Source organism: Delphinapterus leucas, chromosome 16 (assembly GCF_059928025.1).
Source record: "Delphinapterus leucas isolate spDelLeu-1000000601 "Yukka" chromosome 16, BTC_Dleu_Yukka2, whole genome shotgun sequence".
NCBI classification, from domain to species: Eukaryota; Metazoa; Chordata; class Mammalia; order Artiodactyla; family Monodontidae; genus Delphinapterus; species Delphinapterus leucas.
This window is the reverse complement of record NC_143144.1, coordinates 86127281-86145323: the sequence shown is the minus strand read 5'-3', so window position 1 is coordinate 86145323 and position 18043 is coordinate 86127281. Positions and strand designations below refer to the sequence as shown.

Below are 18043 nucleotides of genomic sequence, written 5' to 3'. Positions count from 1 at the left end.
TCCCTGTTGTGATGGGGACGGTGGCCTGTGCTTGGTGGGAGCAGCAGCTCTTGCTTCTGGGCTCCCTGGGTGCAGGGCACCAAGCGGGGGGTCCTCTCGTTCATGCCCCATCAACCCTCCGAACCAGCCACTGCCCCAAGCCCTGAGAAGGGGGAGCCCAGGTCTCGGCCCATGAGGGGCGCGGGCACCACGCAGGCCTAGCCACCCCTGGCATCTGTGCTCTCAGGCCGGGTCCCCCCAGCTTCAGTCTGCACAGGAGACTTATTCCCGCCAAGGACGTGAAATCCAGTCATTTCAGTGTTGTTACGGCCGCGGTACGCGTCCCGGCAGCGGTGCTGACGTGCTTTCTGCCCCCAGGTGTGCATCGTGCAGAAGCGGGACACGGAGAAGATGTACGCGATGAAGTACATGAACAAGCATCAGTGCATTGAGCGGGGCGAGGTCCGCAACGTGTTCCGGGAGCTGGAGATCCTGCAGGAGATCGAGCACGTCTTCCTGGTGAACCTGTGGTGAGCTGGCGGGGGTGGAGCCCTTCTCCTGCCCCAGGCACCCTCCCCCTCCCCTCCCCTCTCTCCCCGCCTAGCCTCCCAGGAGCTGGCGGGGTGGAGCCTTGTCCTGCCCTGGGCACCCTCCCCCTCCGCCTCCCCTCTCTCCCCCCTCGCCTCCCAGTGCCCTGGGAGGTGTCCACACATACACACACATGGCACTAACGCAGGGCTTCCTGGCCTGCAGGAAGCCCAGACTAGGTGTCCACACATACACACACACACACACACACACACGCATACACACATGGCACTAACGCAGGGCTTTCTGGCCTGCAGGAAGCCCGGACTAGGTGTCCACACATACACACACACACACACAAACACGCATACACACATGGCACTAACGCGGGGCTTTCTGGCCTGCAGGAAGCCCGGACTAGGTGTCCACACACACACACACACACACACACACACACACACACACGGCACTGACGCAGGGCTTCCTGGCCTGCAGGAAGCCCGGACTAGGTGTCCACACACACACACACACACACACACACACACACGCACACACACATGGCACTGACGCAGGGCTTCCTGGCCTGCAGGAAGCCCGGACTAGGTGTCCACACACACACACACACACACACGCACACACACATGGCACTGACGCAGGGCTTCCTGGCCTGCAGGAAGCCCGGACTAGGTGTCCACACACACACACACGCACACACACATGGCACTGACACAGGGCTTCCTGGCCTGCAGGAAGCCCGGACTAGGTGTCCACACACACACACACACACACACACACACACACACACACATGGCACTGACGCAGGGCTTCCTGGCCTGCAGGAAGCCCGGACTAGGTGTCCACACACACACACACACACACACACACACACACACACGCACACACACACGGCACTGACGCAGGGCTTCCTGGCCTGCAGGAAGCCCAGACTTCCCCACAGAGGATGCCTGTGACACATGAAGTTTCTGGCACTGAAGTCCGGGAGGGAGACTTTTAGCGCCTAAATCTGAGTTTCCTCCACAAACTGGGCACCAAGACTAGCTGGGGGGTGGGGGAGCCTGCAGTGAGATCAACCCCTTCCGCTCTCCCTGGAGTCCTGCGAGCCCCTAGAATAAGAACAGTGTGGCTTCTGGGGGGAGAGAGGAACATGACATGAAAACTTAATTCTTTGTAACTTTACTCTGGAGACAAGAGCGAGTTGATTATCTGAGAGCTCACAGAAGAGATTACGAAGTGGACGGAGGTCCTTAAACCATTGTTTTCCTACTGCCACCATCTTCATCATCTCACCACTGTCTTCTTCTTTATCACGTTCATCCCCAAAACCATCCTCAACATCACCACCGTCACCACCATCACCACCGTCACCACCGTCACCACCACCATCACCACCGTCACCACCATCACCACCGTCACCACCATCACCACCGTCACCACCGTCACCACCGTCACCATCACCACCATCACCACCGTCACCACCATCACCACCGTCACCACCGTCACCACCGTCACCATCACCACCATCACCACCGTCATCACCATCACCACCGTCACCATCACCGCCATCACCGCCATCACCACCACAACCATCACCACCATCACCGTCACCACCGTCACCACCATCACCACCACAACCACCATCACCACCATCACCATCACCACCGTCACCACCATCACCACCATCACCATCACCACCATCACCACCATCACCATCACCACCATCACCATCACCATCTTCACCACCGTCACCACCACCATCACCACCGTCACCACCGTCACCATCACCACCATCACCATCACCATCACCATCATCACCACCATCACCATCACCATCTTCACCACCGTCACCACCACCATCACCACCGTCACCACCGTCACCATCACCGCCATCACCGCCATCACCACCACAACCACCATCACCACCATCACCGTCACCACCGTCACCACCATCACCACCACCACCACCACAACCACCATCACCACCATCACCATCACCACCATCACCATCATCACCACCATCACCATCACCATCTTCACCACCGTCACCACCACCACCATCACCACCATCACCACCGTCACCACCACCATCACCACCGTCACCACCGTCACCATCACCGCCATCACCGCCATCACCACCACAACCACCATCACCACCATCACCGTCACCACCGTCACCATCACCACCACCACCACCACAACCACCATCACCACCATCACCATCACCACCATCACCATCACCACCATCACCATCACCATCTTCACCACCGTCACCACCACCATCACCACCGTCACCACCGTCACCATCACCACCATCACCATCACCATCATCACCACCATCACCATCACCATCTTCACCACCGTCACCACCACCATCACCACCGTCACCACCGTCACCATCACCACCATCACATCACCATCATCACCACCATCACCATCTTCACCACCGTCACCACCACCATCACCACCGTCACCACCATCACCATCACCATCACCACCGTCACCACCGTCACCATCACCGCCATCACCGCCATCACCACCACAACCACCATCACCACCATCACCGTCACCACCATCACCACCATCACCATCACCACCATCACCATCACCATCTTCACCACCGTCACCACCACCATCACCACCACCGTCACCACCACCATCACCACCGTCACCACCGTCACCATCACCACCATCACCATCACCATCATCACCACCATCACCATCACCATCTTCACCACCGTCACCACCACCACCACCGTCACCACCGTCACCATCACCGCCATCACCGCCATCACCACCACAACCACCATCACCACCATCACCGTCACCACCATCACCACCGTCACCATCACCACCATCACCATCACCATCATCACCACCATCACCATCACCATCTTCACCACCGTCACCACCACCATCACCACCGTCACCACCATCACCATCACCATCTTCACCACCGTCACCACCACCATCACCACCGTCACCACCGTCACCATCACCGCCATCACCGCCATCACCACCACAACCACCATCACCGTCACCACCGTCACCACCATCACCACCACCACCACCACAACCACCATCACCACCATCACCATCACCACCATCACCATCATCACCACCATCACCATCACCATCTTCACCACCGTCACCACCACCACCATCACCACCATCACCACCGTCACCACCATCACCACCATCACCGCCATCACCGCCATCACCGCCACAACCACCATCACCACCATCACCGCCATCACCACCACAACCACCATCACCACCATCACCATCACCACCGTCACCACCACCACCATCACCATCACCATCTTCACCATCGTCACCACCACAACCACCATCACCACCATCACCATCACCACCGTCACCACCATCACCACCATCACCATCACCATCTTCACCATCGTCACCACCACAACCACCATCACCACCATCGTCACCACCGTGACCACCATCATCACCATCACCACCACAACCACCATCACCACCACAGTCACTACAGCTGCCGGCTGTTAGAAGCTGGTCCCTTGCCCAGCCCTACCTAAGCATTTCTCCTCACTGTCTCAATTTCTTCTTTAACACCCCTCTTTATCCCCTTTTTGGCAAAGAGGAAACCAGGGCAGCAGGAAAATGGCCCAGAGACAGTGCTGTGTTCCACTCTCCATCAGTCAGCCATGGGCATCTTTGTCCCAGCTGGGCACCTCCCATGGGGACAGGCCTCTCTGTCTTTCCTGAGGGCTCTGGCTCCAGGTGGCTCCTTGGGCAGGGCCCCTCTCCTGGGGGTGCCTGGTGGGGGGTGGCCTTGGGGCCAGGGCTCTTATAGGGGGACTCGTCAGGTGTGGCAGGAGCTGTGACTCTGGCCCCCCAGCCGTGCGCATGCCAGGTCCTCCCACGGTGCCCACAGGTACTCCTTCCAGGACGAGGAGGACATGTTCATGGTGGTGGACCTGCTGCCGGGGGGAGACCTGCGCTACCACTTGCAGCAGAACGTCCAGTTCTCTGAGGACACCGTGAGGCTGTACATCTGTGAAATGGCACTGGCCCTTGGCTACCTGCGCAGTCAGCACATCATCCACAGGTGTGTGCACACCTGACGGGGCGGGTGCCGCACTCCAGCAGGACCCAGATGGGCTCCTGTGTGCTCTGCCCTGCCCTTACCCGCAGCCCTGCCCCCACGTGTGGCACCGGGCCCATCAGTGCCTGGCTCCGAGGCCAGCTCCATGGCTGCACACATGATGGCCACCTGGGGTGGGTCCTATCTGAGCATCCCCAGCTGGCTGGGCACAGAGGGCTGGTGCCCTTCATGGGGTGGGGAGGGGGGCTTCACCTGGTCTGTTCAACTGCAGTATCGCTGCCCCCGCCCAGCAGGTGCCCTTGTGCCCATCTGCCATGTCTTTGGCAAATGCAAGCTAATTTTAACATTTTAACATTCAAACTAATTTTAGCATCTGAAGGCAGATGAAATGAGAAAGATAAAGCTGCATCCACAGGATAAAACACAAAATCCCATGTGGTATAAAGTGAAGTAGACATGATTCTGCGTTTCTGCCTGTGGGGATTCTGTTACCTGGTCACGGTGCAGGCACCGAACATTTACTGAGTGCCGAGAGGTTGGGAAGGCAAGGCCTGAGGCCAGCTGGTGGAGCCACAGACCCCCAGTTGACAATTCTGCGCAGCTGCGGGGCTCTGGGAGAGGGCCCCGCCTCGGGGGTCCAGGCGAGGGGTTCTGCTTTCATCCTCTGGGGGCTTCGGTGCCCCTCGGCGTCCAGTGCTGGGCATTCTCCCCGCCGTCTGGCCTCAGGAGGTGAAGGGCTGGGTTCACCCAACTCTGCCAGGGTGCTGCCAGGTGGGGAGGGGGTCTTAGGACCCAGCTCATGGAAACCCCCAGCCCTGCCGGAATCTTTGGACTCATCTCCCTGCTTCCTGCTCTTTCTACAGAGACGTGAAGCCCGATAACATCCTCCTGGATGAGCGAGGTGAGCCTAGGCGTGTGAGCCCAAAGCCGCGGAGGGTGTGCACCCCTGCCCGCAGGACACATCCCCTTGGGACAGTCATGCTGTCCTCTCTCCTCACAGGACATGCACACCTGACTGACTTCAACATCGCCACCATCATAAAGGATGGCGAGAGGGCGACTGCGCTGGCCGGGACCAAGCCGTACATGGGTGAGCCTCGCCCCTCCCAGCCCGCGGCCCCCGCCAGCCTGCCGGCCGGTCTCCTCCCCTGGCCTGTGGCTGGTGCGGTCGGGTCACTGACCTAAAGGCACAGCAGCAGGGGACGGTCAGGCTAAGAACAGCCAGGTCTGATCCGTGCAGAAGAATCTGAGTGACGGGCGTGTATTGTGGGTCTGATAATGAGATAGCCCACCACCCTCGTCAGGCTGTGGGACCGGGATTTGAACCAGGCGGTCAGTGGGGAAGGACGGACTGACCGCTGAGGGCAGCGTCCTAGTCCAGCTCTGGCGGCAGCCTGGTCTCTGGGCCTGCGGTCACGGGCCCTGCGGTCACCGGGGCTGGGGTCACGGGCCCTGCGGACACCGGGGCTGGGGTCACGGGTCCTGCGGTCACCGGGGCTGGGGTCACGGGCCCTGTAGTCACCGAGGCTGGGGTCACGGGCCCTGCGGACACCGGGGCTGGGGTCACGGGTCCTGCGGTCACCGGGGCTGGGGTCACGGGCCCTGTAGTCACCGAGGCTGGGGTCACGGGCCCTGCGGACACCGGGGCTGCGGTCACGGGCCCTGCGGTCACCGGGGCTGGGGTCACGGGCCCTGCGGACACCCGGGCTGGGGTCACGGGTCCTGCGGTCACCGGGGCTGGGGTCACGGGCCCTGCGGTCAGGGATGCTCAGCTCCTCCTTCCCTCCCTGGAAAGCTCCGGAGATCTTCCAGTCTTTTGTCAACGGTGGGACCGGCTACTCCTTCGAGGTGGACTGGTGGTCGGTGGGGGTGATGGCCTACGAACTGCTGCGTGGATGGGTACGGAGCTCCTGCGGCCCGCGGGCTCAGTCCCCAGACCCCGAGCTAGCTGCGTCCCCCCGGGGTGGCCCCAGCTCCCAAAGGGGTGAGGCTGCCCCCACCCCCAGGTGCTCAGGGCAGTCCGTGCTTTCCGTCAGCGAGGCTGCACGCTGGAGGGGGCTGGGGGCAGGCAGAGAACCGTCCAGCAGGGCTGCCCCCTCGGGACTTCCCGTGAGGCTTGTGCGCGGGTGGGCCCCTGTGCTATCCCCGCAGCTGCCACGGCCCAGCCGGCGCTGGAGCCCCGGAGGCTGGGGGCCTCGTCAGGTCACCACCTGCCCTTCCCACCTCCTCGTCGGGGCCTCCGAGGACTGTGCCCTGGAGAAGGCCCTAGGCAAGGCAGCCCCCTCTGCCCTCTGCAGCTGGTCCACCAGGCCCAGGCGCCCTGGGGGTGCTGTGCGTCCTTCCCAGCCCGCTGGCAGCCTCTCGGGTCGCCTCCCCGGCTGCACTGCAGGCTTGGCCTCCTGGGCTCTTCCCTGGGCCTGCACCGGGGGCTGGGGGCAGGTAGGGCGCACCTCGGGTGGCCCTGGGTTCGGGGAGGCACCTGCTGCAGCTCTGCCTCTGCTGCCCAGAGGCCCTACGACATCCACTCGGGCAACACCGCGGAGTCCCTGGTGCAGCTGTTCAGCACCGTGAGCGTCCAGTACGTGCCCACCTGGTCCAAGGAGATGGTGGCCCTGCTGCGGAAGGTGAGCCGCCCCTCCTGGCCCTGCCTGGAGCGCAGGCCCGGCCAGACACGTGGGGCTCGACAGGCATCCTGTCCCGAGGGTGGGCAGCCCGGAGGCCCTGGTCCGGAGAAGGCATCTGGTTCGCGCCTTCTGCGTCTTGTGTCCCTCTCTGGCCGGGCTTCCAGCGGTCACCCGCTCCTTGTCCTGCTGTAACAGCTCGGCCCGTGTAACGTGAGCACTGGTGCAGCTGAATTTAATCCTCACGACCTGGTTGCGCGTCACAGATGCCCAGACTCAGGGCAGGTCACCCCATCGTGTGTGTTGGAGGGAGGGTGTGTGGGGCTGGGTGCCGGGGCCGCCCTGCTCTGGTCCCCTCTGCCCCATGCCTCCTGCTGGAGGTGGGCAGTCACTGGCCTTGCCAGCCCCCTGCGGGGAGCAAGCAGAGAAAACCCCAGAACCCCCACACATCCCAGGTCCTGAGCGTGAGTCAGCAGCGGCCCGGGGACCTCAGCCTGGTGGGGACCTCAGCCTTGTGGGGACCTGGGGCTGTGGTGTCACCACCAGAGTGCCTCCCCTGGGGTCCAGGTCCGGGCCGGGGGGCCGCTCCTCGGCTGGCCAGCCAGCTCCCCACTCGGAGAGCCATCCCTCAAGCACACTGGGGCGTCGAAGCTGGGTCAGGATGGGTGAGGGAGGGCGTGCTGGACATTTGTGGCCCGGCTCACCCCCAGCTCCCGTCTCCTGGCCCCTGGGTCCTGCTGGGCAGGTCCTGGCCCCTGCCCGGAGACCTCTGGCCCTGGAAGTGTAGCCAAGCAGCTAGAGGCCCTCCCCCAGACCCCGAGAGGGGCTCTTAACACAGCCTTCGCCCCGCGCAGCTGTGCCCACAGCAGCCAGGTGGCTCACACGGCGGGACCTTGGCCGCCGCGGGCCCAGGCCGGGGGTGAGGAGGGTCCGCACACCAGGCTGGGGAGCTTGGACCGGGTCTCTGCTGTTTCCCCCGGAAAAGGCGATGGCTGTGATGCTGGCCGCGCACGCACGGCTGCCCTGGGGCCTCCTGGGGCCGTGACAGCCACCATCCTGTTGGGCTCCAGGCGGGAGGGCAGTCAGCCAGGCTGCAGCTGCTGCCTACTGATGGCTCCAGGGAGACCTGCACCGCGGCCGGTGAGCGCCGGGCAGACCTGGGCCCGGGGCAGGCTGACCGGGGCCTTGTTCCAGCTGCTCACCGTGAACCCCAAGCACCGCGTGTCCAGCCTGCAGGACATGCAGGCGGCCCCTGCACTGGCCGATGTGCTGTGGACCGAGCTGAGTGAGAAGAAGGTGGAGCCTGGCTTCGTGCCCAACGTAAGCCCGTAGGCCCAGGGTGGACGGGGCGGGCGAGGGTGGCCGGGTGCCGGGCTCAGCACCGTCCTCCACAGAAAGGCCGCCTGCACTGCGACCCCACCTTCGAGCTGGAGGAGATGATCCTGGAGTCGCGGCCGCTGCACAAGAAGAAGAAGCGCCTGGCCAAGAACAGGTCGCGGGACAGCAGCAGGGACAGCTCCCAGTCGGTGAGCTCGGGGCCCCGCGCCCAGCCCAGCTGCTCCCTCCTCTGCAGGGGGGGCACTGGCCGTCGGGGTGTGAGGGTGCCTCCTGCCTCACCCAGCTCTGCTGTGGCTGCGTAGGGCCAGGCTCTGCCCCCGTGGTCACGGGGCCACCTGTGTGCGTGAGTGCATGCCCGCTTTTGTGCATGCGTGTGCGTGCATACGCGTGGGTGCGTGTGTGCGTGTGCGTGTGGGTGTCTCTGCTTCCTCTTCGCACGAGCACACCAGTGACACTGGGTAGGACGCGTAGTGCAGGCGGCCTGCCCTTTACTTGACTGGTGGCGTCTGCAGGGACGTCGTTTCGCATTCTGAGGAACTGGGGCCAGGACCCCACCCTGGGGGACATGGTTTAACCTGTCAAAGCCCCCATCCTGCCCCAGGTCAGCTGCTCTTGGACGTGGGGGGCGTCCCCGGGGAGCAGGGGATCCAGCCTGGACCCGTCCCCGGGGTATGGCCGGTGTTCACAGCACAGCTAGGGCTGCGGGTGTGGACGGTGGTGGCCACAGCGGGGACCCTGTGTGCGCTCGGCAGTCCCCCAGCCCCCGGCCCCGGCCGAGCCTGTGGGGATGTCCTGGGACGCAGCCTCTCACACCTGGGGGGCCTGTGCTGCCCCCGGCCTGGGTCCTGGGCAGAGAGATAGGAGTCAGCCTCTTCTCACTGCGGTGAAAGGCCAGGATGGGGTCTTCCCTGGAAGCCTCAATTTCTCAGTGAGAAGGTGGGTGGGCTCCCATCCCCTCCCCTGATGGCAGCCCCTGGTGCCGGCAGGGGCACTGCAGGTGTGGAGCTGTCCTTGATTTCCTGTTGGTCTGACTTTGTTCTTGCTATCAGGGTGGGAGTGATGGCTTTGAGTTCTTTATATGAAAGAGCTGAAGTTACATTTCTTATTTCTGTTTTTTATTATTGATCGATAAGAGTTATTTATTTACATATTCTGCACACAAGTGCCTTAGACAGACGATTTGCAAAGATTTTCTTCTAGTCTGTGGGTTTTCTTTCTTTCTTAAAAAATAAATTTATTAATTAATTTATTGACTTTTGGCTGCACTGGGTCTTCGTTGCTGCGCGCGGGCTTTCTCTAGTTGCAGCGAGCGGGGGCTACTCTTTGTTGCGGTGTGTGGGCTTCTCATTGTGGTGGCTTCTCTTGTTGCGGAGCACGGGCTGTAGGCGTGTGGGTTTCAGTAGCTGTGGCTCACGAGCTCTAGAGCACAGGCTTAGTAGTTGTGGTGCACAGGCTTAGTTGCTCCACGGCATGTGGGAGCTTCCCAGACCAGGGCTCAAACCTGTGTCCTCTGCAATGGCAGGCGGATTCTTAACCACCGCGCCACCAGGGACGTCCTGTGGGTTTTCTTTCTTCTGGTTGACACCATCTGCAGCGGAAGTGTGCTTTTGATTAAGTCCCACGTATCTGTTTCCTCTTTGTTCATTCATGCTTCTGGTGTCATTTCTAAGAAACCATTGCCTCACCTAAGGTCACAAAGAGGTACTCCTGTGTTTTCTTCTAAGTGTTTTATGTTTTTTCTCTTACATTTTGGGTGTAGGATCCGCTTCGAGTTAGTTTTATGGATAGTGTCAGGTAGGGTCCAACCTGATTCTTTTGCCTGTGGACATGCAGTCGTCCAAGCGCTGTTTGTTGAAAGAGCTCTTCTTTCTTCCGTTGAATTGCTTGGCATAATTTTCAAAAATTAATTGACCGTGAACGTAGGGGTTTATTTATGGAGTGAATGTAGGGGTTACTTACGGACTTGCAGTTCTAGTTCGCTGAGCTGTGTGTCTGTCCTGCTGGTGCCACACTGACTTGACAGTTAGAGCTCTCTGGTGAGTTTGGAGGTCAGGAAGTAAGTGTGAGTCCTCCAACCTGTTCTTTGTCGAGACGGTTCGGCTACTCTGGGTCCCTTGCATTTCCAGGGCATTTTGAGGGGTTTGGGAATTACATCTAAGTTGCTCAGCAGGTCATTTGTGACAAAGTTAGGGATTGGTGCCTGGTCCCCATGCCCAGGCCCTTTGTCACTCCCCACCTTGGGTGACACCTGGGGTCAGACGCTGTGTGTATCAGCATCGATAGACCCCGAGGATCGTGTGCACGGATTGACTCAGGCAGGGCTCCCGGAACAGCCACTCATGCAGTCGGGGTGAGGGGCAGCGTCCTCGGAGAGCAGCCTTCCCTTCAGGGACCTGAGCGCGGGTTACGCTCTGGGGAAGCGGCCTTTCCTGCCCCTGCACCCAGCACCCAGTCAGCGAAAGGCCCCAGAGGGATAGACATTTCCGTGGCTTCCTGACTCTGTGCGGCAAAGGGTCCAAAAGCCCACAGCAGGTCGCTGGACCACACGCACGTGCCATTGCAAGGAAAGGCGCCGGAGCCGGACGGGGTGCACAGCGCAGCCCCAGCTCCCTGCTGACAGCACAGCCCATGGCTCGGGAAGGAGGGGTCCCTGGGGCACGTCACTGTGCACACCGTCTACCTCTAATGCTGCCCAGACCCTCCGAGCGGCTCCTTGGGCAGGAGTGTCTCTTGTCCTTGGAGAACCTGGGTGCGGAAGGGTGAGATGAACCGCAGCCCCTCCCCCCGCCAACCCCCAGGCCGCAGACAGCGTCTCTCCATCCCCCATCCCCACTCTAGCACCTCCTCACCCTCAGATGGCACCTCTTCTGGTCTGCATGCATCAGGGGCTCACCTCCTGGCGTGACCTCGGCCCTCGTCCCTGAGTGGCCTGAGCTTCCGGTCCAGAAGTGGCTCCGGCCGGAGTTTGTGCACCTGTCCGTTTTTCATCAGCACTGAGCCAGGGTTGATGGACCCGTTGTAAGTTGAAAATATCATAAGTCAATATGCACTTACGATCCCTCACCTGCCAAGCATCGCAGCTCAGTCCGGCCTGCCTTATACGTGCTTAGAACGCTCCGGGCAGAATCATCTAACACACAGTCTATTTTATAATAAAGTGTTGACTGTCTCATGTAAATGATCAAATGCTGTACTGAAAATGAAAACCAGAATGGCTGTCTGGGTCCCTTGTGGTCGTGGGGCTGAGCTGGAGCTGCAGCCCCTGCCCAGCATCACAGGAGAGGATCGGACCGCGTGTCGCTAGCCCGGGAAAAGATCAAAGTTCAGAATTCGAAGTACGGTTTCTGCTACCTGCATATCACTTTCATACCACTGTGAAGTCAAAAGGTCGTTTGCCGAACCATCATAACTGGGGACTGGCTTTATACTGTGTTAGTCCTAGGTGAATGCAAAATACCAACCCTCTTTGCTGATGGGATCGGAAAGAATGTGTGTGTCTAGTCAGTGGCTGCACGCCACACACCAGCAGCTGTGTCATCTGTTCTGGTAAAGCGTCCGCTTCAGGCTCAGCGGTGGCGCTCGGGCCACCACTAGGTTAAATCTGTCCCAGTTCCCCTCTCCTGCCACGAGCCGTCTGATCTTTGCAGGGCCAGGCTTATGAATTCAACGGGAAAACAATGGAAGCAGCATCCTTGGGTCCCCACAGGTAAAGGCAAAGCCTCAGACGTCCCTCGCAGTGGCACCTGTCACTGCTGTTCCACTCTGGGTGTGGATTTGTTTTCTATTTCTTGTCTCGGCTGGTTTGTTGAGAGGTGGTAGAGTTTCAGGAGCTATCACTGGGCTTTTCCATGATAATAGCTGTTACTCCACAGGTCAAGGTACTAATCTGAGAACTCTGCTAGATACCAAATACATCGGTCTTGGTTATGCAGGCAGCAGCTAGGGGGCGGTAGCCACTGGGTAGGCTAAGATGGACGTGGGCCAAGGGTTAGCGCAGACCCTGTCTCCAACAGACCTCTAAACGGCCGGGCGTTTCCCCGCTCCTGTGTGCAGACATGAGGGAAGTGGTCATAGATACCTTTGGGAAGGGCTGAGGGTATGGCTGCCGTGTACACTTTCTGTGAATTAGCCTGGGCCTTCCCTACAGGGAGCCTGCCCCTCCTTCAGCCCATGGGTCTAGGTCTGAGAACCGAATTCAATGTGGAAATGAGAAAAAGAATTGTGACCTTCCATCAAGGTGGCCGACGCCAGCCTTCTGCTCCCGCACCCTTGATCTGTGTGTGTGTGTGTGTGCGCACGCGCGTGCAAGCACTGGCTGTCCGTCTCTGACCCCTGGGAGCGCTGTGATCTGTCGAACATCGTCCACATCCCTGGGGGTCGGGGTGCCCTGCGTGCCACTCTAACCTGGAGGCCTGTTGCGGCAGCCCCACCCCCCTTAGTGCGGCTGAGTAGGCAAGGTTACGGCTTCCACTGTTCTGGGTCCCGTCATCACCTCCTCTCGGGGCTCGGTCCTGGAGCAGAACCTCCTGAACAAGACAGACGCCACTGAGCTTCCCCAGGGCACCGTGCCCCCCCCCCCCCAGCTCATTCCTTGTCATCTGGCTGGAAGGAGTGTCCTTCGGGCCCTCCAGAGGAACACGGTCATCTGATGGGTCCGTGGGTCTTTATACTTGAGTCTGTTGACGCACTCCAGCTGCCCAGTCCTCTGAGACTTTGACGCGCCCGCCACCCCTCGGCATTCTCCCAAGGCCGTTCTGAACCTTCCGGACTCTTCACCTGGGCCGTCATTTTTTCCATGTTTCCACGTTGCAGTGTATTAGGACCCACACACGTCAGGGGCTCTTGCCAGGGAATTAGACCCAAGTCTTGGAAGAGCAGACTCTCCCTTGTCCAGCCACATAGCCCCACCCCCAGGCCCCTCCCAGGCCCGTCCTGCCGGTTCGTTGAGTAACACCTTCCTTACCAGCAGGCTGCGCGCCTGCGCAGTTGCGAGGGGTGCACGTGACGAGGGGGGCGGGGGGGCAGGGCTTGAGCGGGCGAGTGCTGTGTCTCGCCTGCTGTGGTTGCAGCTCTGCGTCGTCCGCAGGAGTTGGGGTGGAGGCATCACTCAGGTCCTCCCGCGGGCTCGGGAGTGCAGGGGCGTAGGGTTAACATGCCCACGAACATCCCCTCGGGTGGATGTTCCCCTCCACCATCCCCTCCCACGTCGCAGAGGCCCACTCCTTCCCTATCAGGGCCTTACATTTGATGCAGGAAACTTCAAGGCTGTGAGTCCAGCGTTCTCTGAAGTTCCGCTGCTCGGACGTCTCAGCCTGTCTCCAGCTCCCTGTCGGGGCTGCGGGATGGAGCGTCTCCACATTGCGGCTGGCTGGGGCTGCTGCTTGGCCGCCCCGAGCCCGTGGCTCACACACCCATGGGGCCAGGCGCGACCACCCTGACCCGCAGTCCCAGTGCGTCCCCTCCACTTGCACCCTCTCCCGACACACCTGAGGCGAGGGTCTTAGCGGTTGGGGTCTCACGCCCGCCAGGGCCCTTCAGCACTCCTTGCATCTGGCCAGGGCGGGACCCAACTCCAGAACCCCATGCTGAGCGTCTGCTTCTTGGGACAGCTCCTGCCGGGGACCTTCTTAGTCAGGTTCCCCGGAGTCAGACCCTCAGATGGGATTTGTGTACCAGGCTCAAGTGACCAGGAGGACCTGGTGTGTGCGGGGGAGGGGAGGGAACCAAGCCCGGTGTGGCTTCCACACGAGTCTGGCTCTACACACACTGCAACCACCCTGAGATAGGGGCCGGGCGTCCTTCTGTCTCTGGCTAAGGGTCACCTGGAGATACAAACTCCCATGCACTCCGGCTGCCGAAACAGCCCAAAGGCAGGCTCCTCAGAGAGGGGGAGGCCACAGAGCAGAAGCGGGCCAGGGGTGCCCAGGAGCTCACCTGAGGGATGCGAGGGAACCTGGCGGGGTCTGCTGCGCTCATTTGTGTGTCTTTCTGACTAACAGGAGAATGACTACCTTCAGGACTGCCTTGATGCCATCCAGCAAGACTTTGTGATTTTTAATAGAGAAAAGTGAGTGTGCGTGCTGGGGGCCAGTAATGGGGGCAGAAAGGACTTTGGGGAATTGGGCCTCGGTTTTCTTGGCCACTGCAGCCACGTGGCGTCAGCGGGGCTGGGAAGCCTGATCCCTGCCCTCCTCGGGGTCTCTGAGCAGTGGCCCTGGGGGAGAGGGTGGGAGGTCCCTGTTCAGGCTTCTGGGGGAAGGGCTCGTTGGGCACTTTCAGCCAATGGCCAGAGTCTCCTGGGCAGACGCTGGGTGGACCTGCCCAGCTGAGGGCAGACGACTTCCTGGGCGGCCCCTGCAGTCACAACTCCCACCCCTCACTCGGTTATTCAGGCCTGTGGGGCAGAAAGGGCAGAGCTGGCTGGCAGGGAGATATGACAGGCCACAAATAGACACCCAAGACACCTGCCACAGTGGAGGGAGGCGGCCCAGTGCTGTGGGGCCCGAGAGGAGGAGGAGTGGGGCGAGGCCAGAGGACTTCCTGGAGGAGGCGGCTCTGGCCTGGCAAGTGAGCAGGATTAGCTGGTGCTCTGTCCTGCCTCAGTGACCAGGACGACGTGTGGACACTGGTTTAGGACAGTGGCCATCGTCCTGGGGGTCAAGCCTGCGTAGTAATGGGACCTGGCCAGGGCCTCAGTGACCAGGACGACGTGTGGACACTGGTTTAGGACAGTGGCCATCATCCTGGAGGTCAAGCCTGCGTAGTGATGGGACCTGGCCAGGCGCTTTGTTCCAGAATTGCTGACCCGCAGAACCTGCGCTTAAACTAGGCCCCCTTTAGCTTCTGGCTGGAAATGGGCTGAGACTTGCCGGCCCTGCGACTCCGAGACCGAGGGCCACGAACGGCCAGACAGAGGGTGCTGGGCTGGAACGCCCCGTGTGCCCGCACGCCCTGTTGAGCCAGTGTGGCTGGAGGAGCTTCTGCCCAGGCAGAGATGCCCAGCATGTGTCCGTGTTCCTGCGGGACCCACTCCAGGAGTCCCTGGACAGGCCCTGCGCCAGCGAGCAGCGTCCGGGGCTGCCGGCAAGGCCGCGTCAAGGCCCTCCCTGTGTCTCCCCCCCCAGGCTGAAGAGGAGCCAGGACCCCACGAGCGAGCCCCTGCCCGCACCTGAGCCCGGGGAGGGCACAGAGGCCTTGGCAGACGGCGAGGGGGCGCGCTCGGCCCTGCGTGTGTGCGGTACCATTTGCCCCTCGGCCGGGAGCGGCTAGGCGGCCCCTGCCCACGGCGTCAGCTCAGGTCACGCCGGAGACTCGGGGCCTCCAGAGGGACCCGGCGGCGGGCGGAGGCCCAGCATCGACTTTCCCACGGAGCGGCCCGGCGGGTCCAGGCCCAGGTCCAGGCCAGCGGCTCCCGCTGCACCCCGGCTGGACTTTCCCTGGACGGTCTGACCACTGAGGCTGCCCTCCGGCTCTCGGCAGCACGTGGTGACAAGAGGCTGTGGGTGTGGCCAAGAGCAGTGGGCGCGGAGGGCGGGGCCACCCGGGCCATGGCGGAGGGAAACACGTGGCCCCCACGCGGGCTCTCCTGGTGGCCCCCCAATGGGCCGCGTGGTTGGACGGGCACCCTGGTCTCCTGCCACCTGCTGTACATAGCCCGCCTCGCCCGGCCGTGCCGCCTGGAGCCGGGGTGGGGGTGGGGGGGGCAGCCCAGGGGCTGCTCGGCTCCTGTCCATCAAGGGGGGAGGGGTGTGGGCGTGAAGAGTGTTTTATAGAGATACAGACCATTCTGGTAATTTCTGCTGTGTTCCTGTATAGTTTCCACCTCTGAGAAAAACAACATGAGAACCATGGTGTTGGCTGTTTTGCACGTTCTGTGCCTGCTGCGTTACAGAGAACGTTCGTCTGGGAGTCGGGGCGGTGCCTGCTGGGGCAGGGCCTCCCCAGAGCCCCGGTCCTCAGCCTTGGGGTGGATGCCCATCTCCTGCCCCCGGCGCCTTAAGGCCGCTGCAGGGTTGAGGGGCAGGTGGTACCTGTCAGAGGGCAGGGGCACCTGGGGCAGAACCGCGAAATCGACAAGGACCGGTGCACCCACAGAGTGGGACAGCTCACGGCCCTCGCTCACCCAGGTGCAGGGGGTTAGGGTCAGCAGGACAGCACAGCGAGCCCACACGGGGGCACATGGGCCCAGGTAGCACCGGAGTGCCAGGGTCCAGAGGTGGGCGGTACTGCAGGATGCCCTGTGGCGGTGCCGATCCCCAGAGAAAGTTCTGGGTGGAGACTTCGTGATGTCAGAGGCAGGAACTGGGCAGGGGGTAGGTTTGGGGTTTTGTATAAACTCATATTTTACATGGGTTTTTGTGTACATCTAAGTGCGTTTTTGAGGCCCGAGGGGACAGCATTGCCTATCTCCTGAGTCGGTGGCAGGGATGTGGGTGTGGTCTGGCTCCCCGATCACCCTGTCTCCCTCTGGGGGAGGGGGACACTGGTGCCGTGAACACTGGCCTCAGTGGAGCCCCAGGAATCCAGCTCTGAGGCCACTGACCAAACAAACCTGAACCAGAGGGAGCCCCCGGGAGTGCTGCAGGACCACCAGGACGGACCATCTCCGGGGGCTGCCCTGGTCCAGCACAGCACATGGAAGGCCCGGATTCAAAGATGGGGCTGTTCATATCCCCCCAGGGAGCATGACCAGAAGTGGATGCCTGGGCAGGGCCCAGAGTGCCTGGCCGTGTGAGGGGGGCGGGGCTGCCCCTGACCCTTCCTGGTGCTCTTGGGGTGAAGACCCCTCCTGGGAGCGTCCCACATCTGGGGGACTGGCGCCGTTTTTATGAGAAGAGGGGTTCTGGTGCAGCTCAGTCCATGGGTCTGGATCAGAACCCTGGGCTGCTCTGCCTTACGGGAGCAGAATGTAGGCTACACCTCCCCCCGCTGCTGCCCGCTGGAGGTGTGAGCTCATCGTGCTGTTCCTGGCGGGTCCCCAGGGGTCACGCTGCCCCCAACCTGCTGGGCTGGCTTGGGCCCATCAAGTAGAATGTAGGCGGGCATTCTCCCAACCACCCCTCCCCCTCTGAATGTCTGGCTGTCTCTGACCTGCAGGCCTGGGGCCCCTTCCCTGAGAGGCAGAGAGCCTCCCTATGGCTCGGACCCAGCCCTGCCCGTGCCCGGAGGCCAAGCACAGCTGGCCCTGCAGGTGGTCTCGAGGTCCGGCCTCACAGTCAGCTCGAAGCCAGGCCAGGGGGCTGCAGGGTACTCCCCAGCATCCCAAGCGTGAACCCCCAGGGGATGGCGCAGGGGTAGAGAAGTCGGGGCTCTCCACACGCCGGCGGCTTCCAGCCCAGATGCCTTTAATCGACTTGAGTCACATGGACTGGGGCACAGTGCTGCTGGGCTGTGGGTGGCAGGCAGGCTCCTGGCTACAGGCGTCCTCACCACACAAATCTGCTGTTCTAGTGAACTACTGCGACGCACACTCAGT

At 61.6% G+C, this 18043-nt stretch overlaps 1 protein-coding gene across 1 annotated transcript; it reads left to right on the top strand.

The window, feature by feature from the left end:
• The first annotated feature begins 347 nt into the window (after nt 1-347).
• STK32C (serine/threonine kinase 32C) lies at nt 348-16220 on the top strand. The gene is made up of 10 exons (XM_089898376.1): nt 348-509; nt 4439-4612; nt 5473-5510; nt 5610-5699; nt 6405-6508; nt 7117-7233; nt 8425-8550; nt 8625-8756; nt 14568-14635; nt 15693-16220. The coding sequence occupies exons 1-10, from the start codon at nt 391-393 to the stop codon at nt 15835-15837; spliced, it is 1113 nt and encodes a 370-aa protein (XP_089754502.1). The 5' UTR covers nt 348-390; the 3' UTR covers nt 15838-16220.
• Nucleotides 16221-18043: the final 1823 nt, after the last annotated feature.

Coding starts and splice junctions, on each gene's coding strand:
- STK32C (XM_089898376.1), top strand. CDS start 391: ATGTACGCGATGAAGTACATGAACAAGCATCAGTGCATTGAGCGGGGC. Junction 4,613..5,472: donor AGTCAGCACATCATCCACAG/GTGTGTGCACAC, acceptor CTCTTTCTACAG/AGACGTGAAGCCCGATAACA. Junction 7,234..8,424: donor TGGTGGCCCTGCTGCGGAAG/GTGAGCCGCCCC, acceptor GCCTTGTTCCAG/CTGCTCACCGTGAACCCCAA.